General features: G+C 53.3%; 1 protein-coding gene across 1 annotated transcript; it reads left to right on the top strand.

Moving 5' to 3' along the window:
- Positions 1-404: 404 nt before the first annotated feature.
- Positions 405-12559, top strand: HARS1 (histidyl-tRNA synthetase 1). The gene is made up of 13 exons (XM_041488049.1): positions 405-498; positions 1226-1315; positions 2918-3037; positions 3215-3310; positions 4031-4156; positions 6096-6203; positions 7881-7979; positions 9021-9114; positions 9252-9379; positions 9464-9706; positions 10809-10925; positions 11287-11433; positions 12060-12559. The coding sequence occupies exons 1-13, from the start codon at positions 406-408 to the stop codon at positions 12117-12119; spliced, it is 1521 nt and encodes a 506-aa protein (XP_041343983.1). The 5' UTR covers position 405; the 3' UTR covers positions 12120-12559.
- Positions 12560-14137: the final 1578 nt, after the last annotated feature.

Genomic DNA, 14137 nt, shown 5'->3' with positions numbered 1-14137 from the left:
ATCCTGCGGTCCCTGTACAGCCATTTCCGTCACCGTAGGTGGTGGTGGCACAGGTGGATGCGGTGAAGCTCAAGCAGGATCAGGTGGAATCCGGATTTGGGAGGGGGAATCCGTGGTGTGTTGGGCACCTGCCAGCTCAGGCTGGGGGCAGTGGAAGGGCGCCCCCGCCCCGTTCGGGCAGCGGGGCCGGGCGCTGCCGGCGGGCGCGGAGCTGCGGCAGCGCCCTGGAGGAGGTTGTGTCCCATCACCGGCGGGAGCAGCCGCGCGGGCCGGGGCGCGCGTGGCAACACTGTATTTTTCTATATTAAACAAAAACCCCGATAATCAACCCAGACCGCGCCTCCGCCTTTTACTTCCCCGCGGTGGCCGCGCTGCGCCTGCGCGGCGGCGGCGCGGGCGTTGCGCATGCGCGGCCTCGGCATGGCGGAGGAGGCGGCGGTGCGGGCCCAGGCGGAGACCGTGCGGAGGCTCAAACAGGACAAGGCCGATGCTGACGAGGTGCGGGGGCTCGGGTGTTCCTGGGAATGGGGTGCCGGGGGAGCAGCAGTATGGCTGGGAGCGGCGGGGAATGGGAACGGGGGCGCCGGCGGTGTTGGAATGGGCAGGAGGGGCTTGGGGGAGCTGCGGGCGCCGGTGCTGGGAGAGGCTGCGGGGCGGTGGGTGGAGAACTGGGAGTACTGGGCTAGGGGCTACTGGTGAGGGGGTTACTGATGTGGGGGTTACTGGGCCAGGGCTGGCGGCATTGGGAAGAGAGGGGTCGAGAAGGGTGGCAGTGCAGGGCTGGGAAGTGGCAGGGCTGAGGGTGCAGGGGAGACTCCTGGTGGGAGCTGCTGATAGCGGTGTTCGATTGAATGGAAGGATGCTTGGGAGAGTTAGGACTGGGAGGAGGATGCTGGAAACAGCTAATGCTGGTGTGTGTAGCAGGAGTTCGTGGTGGTGGGGATAGGAATGGAGAGATAGCTGTGGATGGTAATGGAGGTTGTGGGAGTCAGGGAATGGTGGGGGTGTTTGTGTTGCTGAGATAGGGGTGCTTGTATGAGAAGTGGGAAGTACTGGAGAGGAGCAGGGCATGTCCCTCTGGTTGCTGAGAAACCAGGAATAGTGGGTGTGTTGAGGTTGTGGAGTCCAGGGCGCTGGGAATGCTGAGGTTGAAGGTACTGGGGAAGGCAGTGGCTGGGCCTGGTGGGCAGTCTTATCCCCAGCTCCCTCCTTGATCCATCCCCAGATTGCAAAGGAAGTGGCAAAGCTGCTTGAGATGAAGGCGCAGCTGGGGACAGATGAGGGGAAACACAAGTTTGTGCTGAAGACCCCAAAGGTAACTCCCCACTCCTGTGCCTCTATCCATGTGCTCCCCCAGACACACAGCCAGCACCCCCTACACTTCTGTGAGCCAAAGTCCAGCATGGCCACACCTGTCTTTGTCCGCACTGTTTCTGTTTCCACTTTCACTTTTAGCAGCAAGGGGGAGAGGGATGAAAGCATTCCCTGACAGCATTCAACCCAGATACCCACCACCTTAGAGACTTCTGGGTGCTTCTGTGACATTCCAACCACTGCTGGTGTGGTCAGAAAATTCCCTTCTAATCAATCTGTATTGTAGCTGCCCAGTGTGAGAGGGCTCATATCTGTCCTTGGTCTGAGGGGCTCATTTACTGAACAGCTGCTGGAATTTCTGTGTCCTCTTGTGGAAGGACCCTTCCTTTACAGGTAGTTTTTCAGCCTCCAGGCTCCTAAGAATAGTGTCCACAATGCAATTTCTGCTGAAATACTTTGTAAACCTAAATGAAATAAAGTTTCATCACTGGCAGTTGATCAGAGACCACCTGCTTCCGTGCTGTGGTGTGGAGACAGTTATGAATCTGTTCATTAACAAACCAGGCTACGGTGATGCCACTGACACAGGAAATCATAGACACATGGAGTGGTTTGGGTTGGAAGGACCTTAAAGCTCATCTTGTTCCACCCCCTGCCATGGCTTCCACTGTCCCAAGTTGCTCCAAGCCCCATCCAGCCTGGCCTGGGACACTTCTAGAGATGAGGCAGCCACAGCTTCTCTGGGCAACCTCACAGGGAAGAATTTATTCCCAATACTTAAAAGTCTCAAAACTGTCCTTTGTCTGTTTTCTTTATGATATGTTTTGTTGAATGTAATTGTGGTGTGATGCCTGAAAAGTGAAAGGATATTTTACTGTTTAGAAGTGCGGAGAAGGGGATTTTGCAGCTCAGTTGAGTTTCCAGCCCATCTCAGGCTTGTCAATGGCAGCTGAAGGCCACCTGAGTGATCTGTGGGTGGGGGTGCTTCCTTCTGCCTAACTGGTTTTATAAAGTGGAAGTTGGAGGTCTAGCTAATAACAATGATTTTTATGTTACTGAGAGCATGAAGGTGGTCATTGAAGTAATTCAGTGATCCTTGACACCAAAGAAATGGAAAGGGTGCATGGCCCTGTGAATTGTAGACAGACATTTCACAGGTGTTGCATTTTGAAAGATGATTTTTCTCTCTGTTTGGCAATTGTAGAGCTGATGGTTGTTGCACAGTTTCAGAGCATGTCTGTCCTCTGTTTCCACCTTTGGGGTGGCTCACTGGGCAGGGGTCTGGCTAATAGGTCTGAATCAGAGGTGAGGACAGGTCCTGGTTGCACTGTCAGGCTTGAAAGCACTGAATTCTGACTGCTGGATCTGTTTTATCTCCTTTGCTTCCTGTACTGTGAAACTCCTGACTTAGGTTTCACTCTGCAGACCATGGCAGACTCTGTCTGAGCTGTGTCCTGATGTTTTTCAACGTTTTTAGTGCTGTTGACCAATATCTGGTGTCTGGACCTGATCTCTCTGGCTTTGTTAGCAGTATGGCAGCATCTTTCTCATGCCATGCCTCTAACCCAAAGTGTGCTTTGCTCCTTGTGTTCCCTCATGCCAGGGCACTCGGGATTTCGGCCCCAAGGAAATGGCCATCCGTGAGAGGGCCTTCAAAGCCATCATCTCCTGCTTCAAGCGCCACGGGGCCGAAGTCATCGACACGCCGGTGTTCGAGCTGAAGGTGGGTGAGGACACAGCAGGTTGGCTGAGCTGCTGAGGATCCTGCAGCTCAGAGTGTTGAGGGCTGAGTTTCCTTCTGTTCCTAGGCATTCTTCCTTTCTCTCCTTGTTTTCTGTGTGCTCTAGGGCTGATCCCTGTCACTGAAGATGCTGTTTGTTTGTGTGTTGTTTTGTTGCAGGAGACACTGACAGGGAAATATGGTGAAGACTCGAAGCTCATCTATGATCTAAAGGATCAGGGAGGAGAGCTGCTGTCCCTGCGCTATGACCTGACAGTATCCTGCCACAGCTGGTGCTGAGGGGCCTTGGCAGTCCTCCTTTTGGGGCAGCACTGTCCTGAGTGGGAGGAGGGACCCCAAACTGACAGGGAGAGCATGAGCAGGCAGTGTGGTTCAGTAGTGCAGAATCCTTGCTCAGTTATTCACTGTGCATTGCTTCTGTTTGGTGAAGGAATGCTTAGAGTCATGGAATATCCTGAGCTGATCCCAAGGATCATTAAGTGCAACTCCTGACCCTGCACAGGACATTCCAGCCAAGTGCCTGAGTGCATTTTCCAAATGCTCCTTGAGCTCTCTCAGGTCTGGTGCCACTACCACTTCCTTGGGGAGCCTGTGCCCAACAACACTCTGGGGGAAGAGCCTTTTCCTGACATCTAGCCTAACCCTGCCCTGACACAGCTTCATGCCCAAGTCTGTGGAAGTACAGAAGATCTGTACTGAGTGTGGTTTCTCCCAGGCAGGGTTCCCAGAGCAGGCTGCTGCAGTACACAGCCCATGTGACACTGAGATCCAGCCTAAGGTGCTGCTGGAAGAAGCCTGAAGGGACACTTCAGCAGCGTGTGTGGGGACCTTGGGGAGCTGGGATAAGTCCAGCTGTCTCTTGGCAGTCCTTTGCCCCTGGGGTGCTGGGTGGGAGGCAGTGAGGACCCAGTGCTGCCTGTGACTGATAACTGGGGGAATGATCCCTTCTCGTTGCCATCCTTAACTCTGTCTCAGGTGCCCTTTGCTCGCTACCTGGCCATGAACAAGATCACCAACATCAAGCGCTACCACATTGCCAAGGTGTACAGGAGGGACAACCCGGCCATGACCAGGGGCCGCTACCGCGAGTTCTACCAGTGTGTGAGTGTGGCTGCGGGCAGGGACACTGCTGGGACAGGCTGTGGGCTGGGCAGCGCCTGTGGACACGTAGCACTGTCAAAATAACACTGAGTTACCCTTCCCTGTGCCTGTGGAAAGCTCTGAAGGATCCACTCATCTTCTCCTTAGTGTGTCCTTATGAGTGTGAAAAACAACTGGGGAGTGGGAGAGTGGGTGTGACACGGTGCTGGCGTGGTGTGGAACTTTGTCACAGAGCCCCCAGGTATCACCTCCTTTGCACTGTGTGGGAGGGCAGCTCCTTGCTCCATCCCACATCCGTTGCTGGATGGGTGGTGGGGAAGAATTTCCTTCTGACCCAAATCTGGCAACAGTTCAACTCTGGGTGTGTTAGCCGGACATACCAACCAGGCAAGGCGGTAGCATAGGTACTTCCCTTCTATGTTTGGTCAATTTTAACTTCAAAGGAAGGGAAAACCCAGAGGCCAAATTACAGAACAAGTAACAAAGCAATTTCCTTCATGGCTCTGTCGTAGTAGCCCTAAGGAACAGCTTTGCTCTGCTCTACTGACACAGTCCCCAGGGACTCGTATTGCAAACAATTTCTTTTGTTTGAGAATATTCCTACTTCATTATACAACCCCTGGGAATACCTTCCAACTTTGGCTTGGTGATTCCTGTTTCCAGATGACTTGGGGTCATTGCCTCCTGTTTCATTTACTCCAAGATCTCACTCCTAGGATAGCTGGAAATGGTCTTCTAATATCCAGGCTAAATTTATTTGTATCTGATTGTTTCCTTCCTCTCGTTTAAAGAGTTCAGCTCTTAAAGTAATAGCTATCATCCTCTGATATGTATTCTTCTCCTTTCCCAGGTAAACATTTGGGAAATGTTTAGAGAAATCTTCCCCTCCTTAGGCTACATAAATCATGCTCTGTTACCTTTGTTACCTTTTCTCCTTGGATATCTTTTCATTCTTTTCTCAGCCTAGAACCTTTTCCTGCAGCTTTTCTTCAGTGTAATTCACCAGCCCCTGTTTTTTTTTTTCAGTGAGATTTCATCTGTGCCATTTACAGCAATATTGGCACTTTCCTGACTTCCTGTACACTTCCTGTACTTCCTCACCCAACTTTCCCAGGGATTGCATCAGCCCTTTTTGCACTCTGCTGATTAGGAATTAACTATGTGATCCCATCTCTTCCTCCAATGCCCCAGTTTATTTTGAGAGCTTGGTGAAGCCCCATTGAAATATATCCACATAATGAAAATTATTCCTGAACCCAAAATCTCACTGAAGACTTTGCATTTGGGGATTCCTAAACAGGAGTTGAAGAAGGGCTCTCTTGTTGCCTCTGTGTTTTATTTCTCTCTGAACACTGATGTTTCCAATCGGGATACCAGCCTATTAAAGCAGCTTGATGTTGGGCTTTGGTTCTTCTATGTGCTAGTTCATGTGGTGATCTCTGGTGGGGACAACTCAGGGTTTCTTTTTCTGTCTTAGCAGTTGAAACTCTTTGCTTCTCTTGCCTTCCCTAATCATTAACTTGATTGGCATGTGTATTAAAAATGCATCTTAAGAATCAAGGCGAAACATTTGGCATTTAGGTCATAGCAAATGAGAAGTAAGTTTTCCTCTTCTTTCTGGTTCCTTTGTTCTGTTTATTTACTACTGCTCCTCCTTTTTGTTGTTTTTTTGAGGATCTCTGTTTCAGAGTGTCACACAGCAACTGCAGTGTACAAACTCTTTGAAATGCAGTGGACATGAGAGCACTGCTGCCTTCCATGGTAGAGGTCCTAACCCACATCCTGTCCCTTCTGGATTGCCTCTGTAAGGGATAGCGCTCCCTCACATCCCAGTTCTGTTGGGTTTTGTATACAAACTGCTGTTACCAGCAGTCAAAGCTGTTTCTCTGCAGCTGTGCTGTGGTGCTGAATTGCTCACTGCCTTTTCCTGTGCCCCCAGGACTTCGACATTGCCGGGCAGTTTGACCCGATGATTCCCGATGCCGAGTGCCTGAAGATCGTGCACGAGATCCTGAGTGACCTGCAGCTTGGGGACTTTGTCATCAAGGTGAGACTGGGTGGGTTCTCTGTGCCACAGTGGGAAGCAGTGGTCATTGTTCTGTGGTTTTACACAGTAGCTCCCACTCTAAGGCTTGACTTAGAAGTTTGTCCCTCCTCTCTGCCTGGAAACAAATGTGCTTCCTCTTGTGTTCAATATAGGACCTCCACTTGGGTTTGCTTTGACCTGGGAATGACAGGAGTTTTCCTGAGGCTGCAGCTGACAGTGTTCTCTCCAGAACTCATCACAGTCCCTTGCAAAATTCCAGCAGTCAGCTAGAATGACAGAATGGTCTGGTTTGGAAGGGACCTTAAATATAATCCAGTTCCATTACACTGCCATGGGCAGGGACACCTTCCACCATCCCACGTTGCTCCAAGCCGTGTCCAGCCTGGTCCTGAACACTTGCAGGAGTGGGGCAGTCACAGCTTCTCTGGACAACCTGTGCCAGGGTCTGACCACCTCTATCGAAAAACATTTATTCCTAATATCTATCTAAGGAGGTGATTGTCATATTCACTGTCTGCAGTAAAATAGGCTCTGGTCCAGGATTCCTGCCCTTATCCCAGCTGCCAATGTCTCCTCAGCAGGAGCATCTGCTCAGTGTGTGGTATTGCCTGCAGACTCCTGCCTTTCTACCAAGTCCTTTTTAGAGCGGAAGCATTTTCTAGACCAAGAGTTGTGCCCTACTGTAGGCTGAGCTTGCTATTTGCTTGCAGACACCTCTGTTCCCTTGGGATGGCAGCAGATGGTGCTCAATGTGTAGGTGAGGCAGGATGGGAAAGGTGCACAGGTGCAGTAGAGCAGGGGGTAGGAGTGCTGGATGCACAGTAGGGCAGTAGGATCTATGAGGGACCTGGAGCTGGGCCATTCCTGGGCACTGTAGGCTGGATGTTGTGTTCCTGTTGCAGCCCCATGGAGCAGGGGCCAGGTACTTCCCCTTGAACCTGTCTGGGTGAGATGAAGGAACAGGGTGTTTGGGCAGCGGTGAAAGTGGTGCCTTTGAGGATGAAGATGCTCCTGCAGTGGGAAGCAACAGAATAACCTGCCTGTGGTTATTCTTGTCTCCCACAAGGCACTTTCTGGTTCATGTTGATGCTGGAGGATTCCAAATTCCTGTGCAGTTTCTTTGTTTCTGACTAATTGTAGATGTTCTCACTACCCATGGAAATGTTGAATCCACCTGAGTCTTTGGCCTTAACTATGTGCTCTTACAGAGCATAATTAAGCTATATAATTCACTATACTATCATTAAAAATAAATCCTCACTGAGGATTTAACCTAATCAGATGTCCCTTTTCTCTTCTGCTGGAATTGTAGGGTAATACTCTGAATTCCTCTTCTTGGCTGTGGTCCGTTCCTGAGCTGTTTTTACATGTCTGCATGAGGGGACTCTTACGCCCTGATGGGTTTTTTTCCTCTGTTGGGTGGAGGTGTGTGTGGCTCTAGAAGGAAATGTGATGGCTCTGCCCAGGCTTGGTAGATGTCAATTGTGCTATTGGTCTGCACTGGGAAGCTCAGCTCCCCAAGAATGGGAAACAGAAATTACAAATAGCAAAAAAAAACCCCTTGACAGATGTCTCATATTCTCTTCCATGCTTCAAACTACAGGGGAATGAAGTAGGACATGGCTGAAGCAGCTGCTTGAGTTGATAATTGCTGATGTGCTGCTCCCTTTCCCCCAGGTCAACGACCGGCGCATCCTTGATGGGATGTTTGCAGTTAGTGGGGTCCCGGACAGCAAATTCCGAACCATCTGCTCCAGCGTTGACAAGCTGGATAAGGTAAGGGCTGGAGCCCCAGGCTGCATCTGCTGCTGCTGGGGTCTCAGTGAATGAACCATGGTCCATGAGAATTGGCTGGAAAACACTGATAAGCACCGAGTTGTTCCCACCTTTCCCTGGAGGGGATACATGCAGGGCACAGCATTCACTTAGGAAGAATGGATCCTCTGTTTTGTTATCCACTATCCCATGAGGTCCTGATAAAAAGAAAGGTGAGAGGGGAAAAACGGTCTTCACATAGGAAGTTCAATATCCCAAATCTTCACCTGCTCAAAGTGTTGGTGCTTATGAACCAGGCTCATGAAAACCTGCACAAAATTAGGCTAGGGCATATTAAAAACAGCAGCTTGTGTCTCCTCGCATGTGGTCATGGTTCTTTGTTGAAGGGTGAACTGCCTTTTCCTATGGAGGACTCATCAGATGGTCAAATGAAGGCAGCTGGAGGAGGTCTCACTCCCTGTTAGCAGAGATCCATTGCAGAGGCATGACCAAAGTTTGGGGTTTGGGGCTGTGTACGTGTGGAAAAGAAAAATGGGAAGGGAGCACTGGACTTCTTTCTGATGGGATAATTTCCTTGTGATTTATCTCAGTGCAGCTGGATGTGATCAGGACTCTGGTTCTCTGACTCGTGGTCAGTGGGAAGATGGCAGCATATTATGCTTCCACTGGGTTTTTTCCCTTACCCAACCAATACCTCACACCTTTCCAGGTGATCGCATGACCAGCAACACTTTCCTGAGTGGTGTTTATGACTAAGTGCCTAACCAGGGAAACCACAACAGCAAGATGGGTCTCAGACTTGGTGGTTATATAGTGCTGATATTTGATTCTAGCCAGAAATCAAAGTAAAAGTGTTTTTATAGGGTTGGGATACAAACAGACTGTGCAGAGGTACAAGAAATGGAGTTATGCACACATGACTGCCCTCTGAGAGGTGCTACTTCGCTCATGCATCTTCTAACCATGATGATGGGATTCTGCAATGCAGAGGAGAGCCCATGTCCCTGGTGCAGCAATTGATGCCCTTCTCTCCCCCCACAGGTGCCATGGGAAGAAGTGAGGAGTGAGATGGTGGGAGAGAAGGGGCTCTCTCCCGAGGCTGCGGATCGCATCGGGGAGTATGTCCAGCTCCACGGTGAGCACCACGGGGTGCTGCCCTTGGCCTTGTTCTGGGCTGGGGGTGGAAGGTGCAGGGCACAGACCCGGCTGGCCGGGGCCACGGTGCCGGGCGCCGCTGCCCTGGCACACCTGAGGCATGGCTGGTCCCCGCAGGTGGGCTGGACCTGATCGAGCAGCTTCTCCAGGACCCAAAGCTGTCCCAGAACAAGGTGGCCAAGGAAGGGCTGGGGGACATGAAGCTGCTGTTTGAGTACCTGACGCTGTTTGGCATCACAGGGAAGGTGAGGAGGTGTGGGGGCAGGAGGGGGCTGCCCGGGTGGGCCCTGGCGAGCAGGCGGTGACGGGGCCGCCCTTGTGCCCTGCAGATCTCCTTCGACCTGAGCCTGGCGCGGGGCCTGGACTATTACACGGGGGTGATCTTTGAGGCTGTGCTGCTGCAGCAGGAGAACGAGCACGTGGAGGAGCCGGTCAGCGTTGGGAGCGTGGCTGGGGGCGGCCGCTATGACGGGCTGGTGGGCATGTTTGATGCCAAGGGCCGCAAGGTGCCCTGTGTGGGGGTCAGCATCGGCATCGAGCGCATCTTCTCCATCCTGGAACAGAGACTGGAGGTAGGTGCCAGCTAAGCATGGTTAATCCCCCACTCCAGCAGATGCTGAAGTGAGTGTTCCTTGCCTCAGCCTTTGGAGAAGCCAGCCAGGCCAGTGCTGTGCTCTGCACCAGGAATCAGAACCAGGATATAACCTCCAATTCTCTCTGGCCTGGCAGATGGTATCTGGGGCTCCCACTGAAGACAAGACCCTTCTTCCCACAGCCCTTAGACATGGCTTCTCCAGCTGCAGCTGGTGGGGGCACTTTAATCCTCAGCAGGGGCAGGTACCTTAGTGTTTCCCACTGCATTAGGCGTCCACATGAGCCCACATCCTCCTTAGTGAGGCAGCATTGTTCTGCAGGGGAGGCAGCAGCCTCACACATCTATTTGTCCTGCCTGTGGCACTGCAGAGACCAGACAGGTATCACATGTTCCAGGGCAGGAACTGCAGTGCCTCTAGGGGTTTCCTAGATAGCTTTTTCCTCTTCCCTCTCCTCAAAGTTGTACCGTTCTGCATCCCAATCAATGGGTGTTAAATAAGTCTTTGTAAAATGTACAAAATGGGCTATATCTTCCCTTCCCCCAGAAGTCTGGTGTTAGTTCTCTCTTGGCAGCCAGACACAACTGGAATTTCTAAATAGAAACTGAATTCCTCCTCCACCACCTCCAGTCCTGGCCAGGTTTGTTCCTTTGCAGGTGACCTTTTAAAGGCTTCTCCCTTCAGCAAGGCAGCAGGGAAATGCCACATGGAGTATCCAACATCTGCCACAGGGGTTGGTGGAGCATTCAGCTTGCTGCTGTTTAACCCATAGTTAGAACCTCAGCTGTAGAGCTCTTCTGGTTGTGTTGCTTCTGAGCTGCTTGGAGCAGATATTTAGGAGGCCCTTGGGTACGGAGAAACAGGAGGGAGACTGTATTAAGCACAGATCATGGACAGTTGATTCTGCTCTAGGATGGGATCTGTGGGACCTCTCTGACTCTGAGTTAAGGCTGTTAATCCCTCTGAGCCCAGTCCTCTTCAGTGCTAGATTGATGGAGCTGAGTGGTGACCCATCCTGCTCATAGAATCTCAGGTGTCTTGGTGTGTCTGTGGCATCTTCTGAGTCCTGTCCCCTCTCTAGGCCTCTGAGGAAAAGATCAGGACAACAGAGACACAGGTGCTGGTGGCCTCTGCCCAAAAGAAGCTCCTTGAAGAGCGACTGAAGCTCATCTCCGAACTGTGGGATGCTGGGATCAAGGTATCACTGGGTGATGGCAAAGCCAAGAGCTGCCTGGTTTACTGTCTGGGAATGCACCAGGTCTGGCTTTGCTTTGGGAAGGAGTTACAGGAAGCAGGTGGGGAGCAGACTGCCTTCCTGAATGGAGCCTTCCTCTTCGCAGTGTCCCAAATCATGGGCTCTCCAGGAAGGGCTGGACAGCAGGACTTGGTTAGCCCTGTAACTGGAAGACCTTGTTGAAGCTGGTGCCCAGCCTTCTCGAGGAGTCCATCCTGTCCCCACCACACAACCTCTCAGTCACCAGACTGACCCAGCAGTGCCTGTTTGAAGGGGTCCAGTGAAACATCCCAGTTTGATGATTTGTGCTCTGGCTTTGTCCCAGGCAGAGATGCTGTACAAGAAGAACCCCAAGCTGCTGAATCAGCTGCAGTACTGTGAGGAGACAGGCATCCCTCTTGTCGCCATTGTGGGTGAGCAGGAACTCAAAGATGGAGTCGTCAAGCTGCGGATCGTGGCAACCAGGGAGGAGGTACGGCCTGTGGCATGGGGGGTTGGCTTTGTGACCCTTCAGCCCAGCCCAAACCAGCGCTCCAGGCCCAGTGGTGTTTCCAGCAAGTTCTATAACACCCCATATTCCAGTTCCTTGCCCCATGCAGCTCCCTGGAGTCATGAAGTGCTGTTGTGTCCAGCTCTGGGGAGTTCCCTATCACGTGGGCCCCTTGAACTCTCAGTTCAGGAGCCTGGAGCATGGAGGGGTGATTCAGTGGCACTCTTGGAATGAGTGAGACTGAACAGAACTTGGTTAACCCTGAACTGCAGGGTTGCTCTGTGCCTGTTACCTCAGGACAGATTCCCAAAACAGGGAACACTGGAATCTGTGGCTAAGATCACTGCATAGATCAGTAACTTAGGTGCTCTTCCCACACTTTCCTATTGGTTCCTTTCTCACAAACCATTATGCAGGAGAGGGTTTATTGGGGTTGCTGGTGTGTGCCGCTCTTTCAGGTTCAGCTCTGTGGCTGCTGCAGCCCACTGGATCCCAGTAGAGAGACTGGTGGCACCTTGGTGTGACCTCCTGAGGCACAGGGCCACGACTGTGGTGACGTGTCAAGCTGCTGGAGTTGTACTGAAGGAACTTTTTGCTCCCCTGTGTAGGTCAATGTTCGAAGGGAGAGCCTGGTGGAGGAGATCAGGATACGAACGAGTCAGTGTTAACCCCTTCGGATGCCTCTGCTCCTTTGCTGGATTCCGGATGACGGATCTTCTGTAAATGCCTTCACCAGGCTGTGCAGCAGTGGGTGGGGTGTCAGGGTGACTTTGAAAGCTGTATTTATTCTTGTCTTAAGCCTTTCCTTCCCTGGTGGGAGCCAAGAGGCTGCACTGACTCCTGTGCCATGCCCTGGCCCTTGAGAATGTTGCTGGAAAGATGTTGTGGAAGTGGCTCTGGCAGATGCTGGCCGCACGTCTGCCGCTGCGACCCATGGAGCCCCGTGTTGGCAGCAGATCCCGGGGGTTTGGCTGCAGCTTCTTGTTCCCGTCGCTTTGAATAACCATCCCAGCCCATCTCTCTGCTCTGGCTGCAGGGGGGTGACCTTATCCCCAGCAAAATGTAATGGCGCTGCTCCCAGAAACATAATAAATCTGTCTGTCCCCTGCTGTGTCTCCTGTCTCTGCTTGCTGCTCGGGGCAGGGATTTGCTCACCTGCCTCGTTAAGCTGAAGCTGTTCTTTAAAGGTCATTGTGGATGTTTCTGCAGCCATAATGTTCCCTCCTCCCTCTGGGTGCCCCTGGTGCTGCCAACCCCTGTGACAGCCAGGTGGGGCTCCGTGAGTGACCTCCCAGTCACGGTGTGACACAACCCCCAATCTGCTGTGGGTGGCTCACCCCCTTTGCTGCTGAGCCACACATTTTGCCTGATATCTCCAGAACAGGTCAGTTTTTAAAAACAAAGTTTTTTGTGGCTCCCTAAACAAGGGTTAGACATGAATAAAGAAACAATACATCTTTTCTGTGCATAAAAGGATAAGACAGGGGCGTGGCTGGGAAAGCAAGGTAAGAAAAGACTAGGAAAAGGTGGAGCAATGAGGTAGAGGCAGAACAAGGCAAGGGAAGGAAAATTAAGGCAAGGACGGGGTATGCAAGGCCTCCTTTGTCAGACCTTGCCAACTCCTCCCTTGCCCGTGCGCCGACGGGAGCTCTGTGAAAGGTTCTTAGGGCGCTTTTGGGCCGGAGCTGCTGCTCCCGCCTCCAGCCGGGTCTGCGCTGCCGCACTGGCAGCAGCCCGTGCCTGTGCACCGCATTTATAGCCTCCTGCCGGCACAGCGCGGCCCAATCACAGCCACAGGGCATGCCGGCGCAGCCAATCACAGCCACAGGGCATGCCCGACCCAGCCAATCCCGGCCCGCCTGTTCCCGCCCCGCTCATTTCCCTGTGCTCCGCTCTCCCCTCAGGCCCTGCCTCCACCGCCGCGGGAGCCGGCCCCGCCCTCTCCCCGCCGTCCCCTCCTTCCCCGGGGAGAACTCCCAGCCGGGACCTGAACGGGGAGTCCCCGCCGGCCCTTCCCGGCCCCAGAAGCACGTGCCGCGGGCTGCCGCAGTGAGGCTGCGGCTCCGCCGTCTCCTGGAGCGGCGCCTCTGGCGAAAGGGAGGGCGGGGCCAGGCTGAGGGACGGGGCCGTGGCTGAGCGGGCGGAGCTTGGCGGGACGGCGGCCAGATTGAAAGGGCGGCTGTGATTGGACGACGCAGAGAAAGGCGGGCTCGGATTGGCGGAGTCGGGCTCTGCTTCTGTCCGGGTGGGCGGGGCTTGGAGTCTGTGGGGAGCGGCCGACGGGAGCCGGGGGTGCTCGGGAGGGGACGGCGAGGGCCGGACGGCGAGGCCAGGAGGGAGTGCTTCCCGCGGGTCCGGGTACCTCCAGGCGAGGGCAGAGCCCTTCCCGCGGGTCCGGGTACCTCCAGGCGAGGGCAGAGTCCTTCCCGAGGGTCCGGGTACCTCCAGGCGAGGGCAGGAAGGGTCAGATAAACAAGGCACGGAACAGGCTGGCAAGGGAGGGATTGGTACAGCGAGGCAAGGGAAGGAAATCAAGGCATGGGAGGAAAGGCGAGGAAGGGAGGGGTAGGGAGGAGCAGGCCGGTGAGCCATAGTCAGTGGAGGGACAAGGTTCGTAAGGCAATGCCGGGGAGTGGCTGAAAGGCGAGGCCAGGCAGTGCCCGGGAGCGGCACAGGCTCGGGCAGA

Source organism: Pyrgilauda ruficollis, unplaced genomic scaffold (assembly GCF_017590135.1).
Source record: "Pyrgilauda ruficollis isolate IOZ18807 unplaced genomic scaffold, ASM1759013v1 scaffold86, whole genome shotgun sequence".
Lineage (NCBI taxonomy): Eukaryota > Metazoa > Chordata > Aves > Passeriformes > Passeridae > Pyrgilauda > Pyrgilauda ruficollis.
Note: the sequence above shows the minus strand (reverse complement) of the source record. Positions and strands in the feature narration are given on the sequence as shown.

Coding starts and splice junctions, on each gene's coding strand:
- HARS1 (XM_041488049.1), top strand. CDS start 406: ATGCGCGGCCTCGGCATGGCGGAGGAGGCGGCGGTGCGGGCCCAGGCG. Junction 6,204..7,880: donor TTGGGGACTTTGTCATCAAG/GTGAGACTGGGT, acceptor CCTTTCCCCCAG/GTCAACGACCGGCGCATCCT. Junction 7,980..9,020: donor GCGTTGACAAGCTGGATAAG/GTAAGGGCTGGA, acceptor CTCCCCCCACAG/GTGCCATGGGAAGAAGTGAG.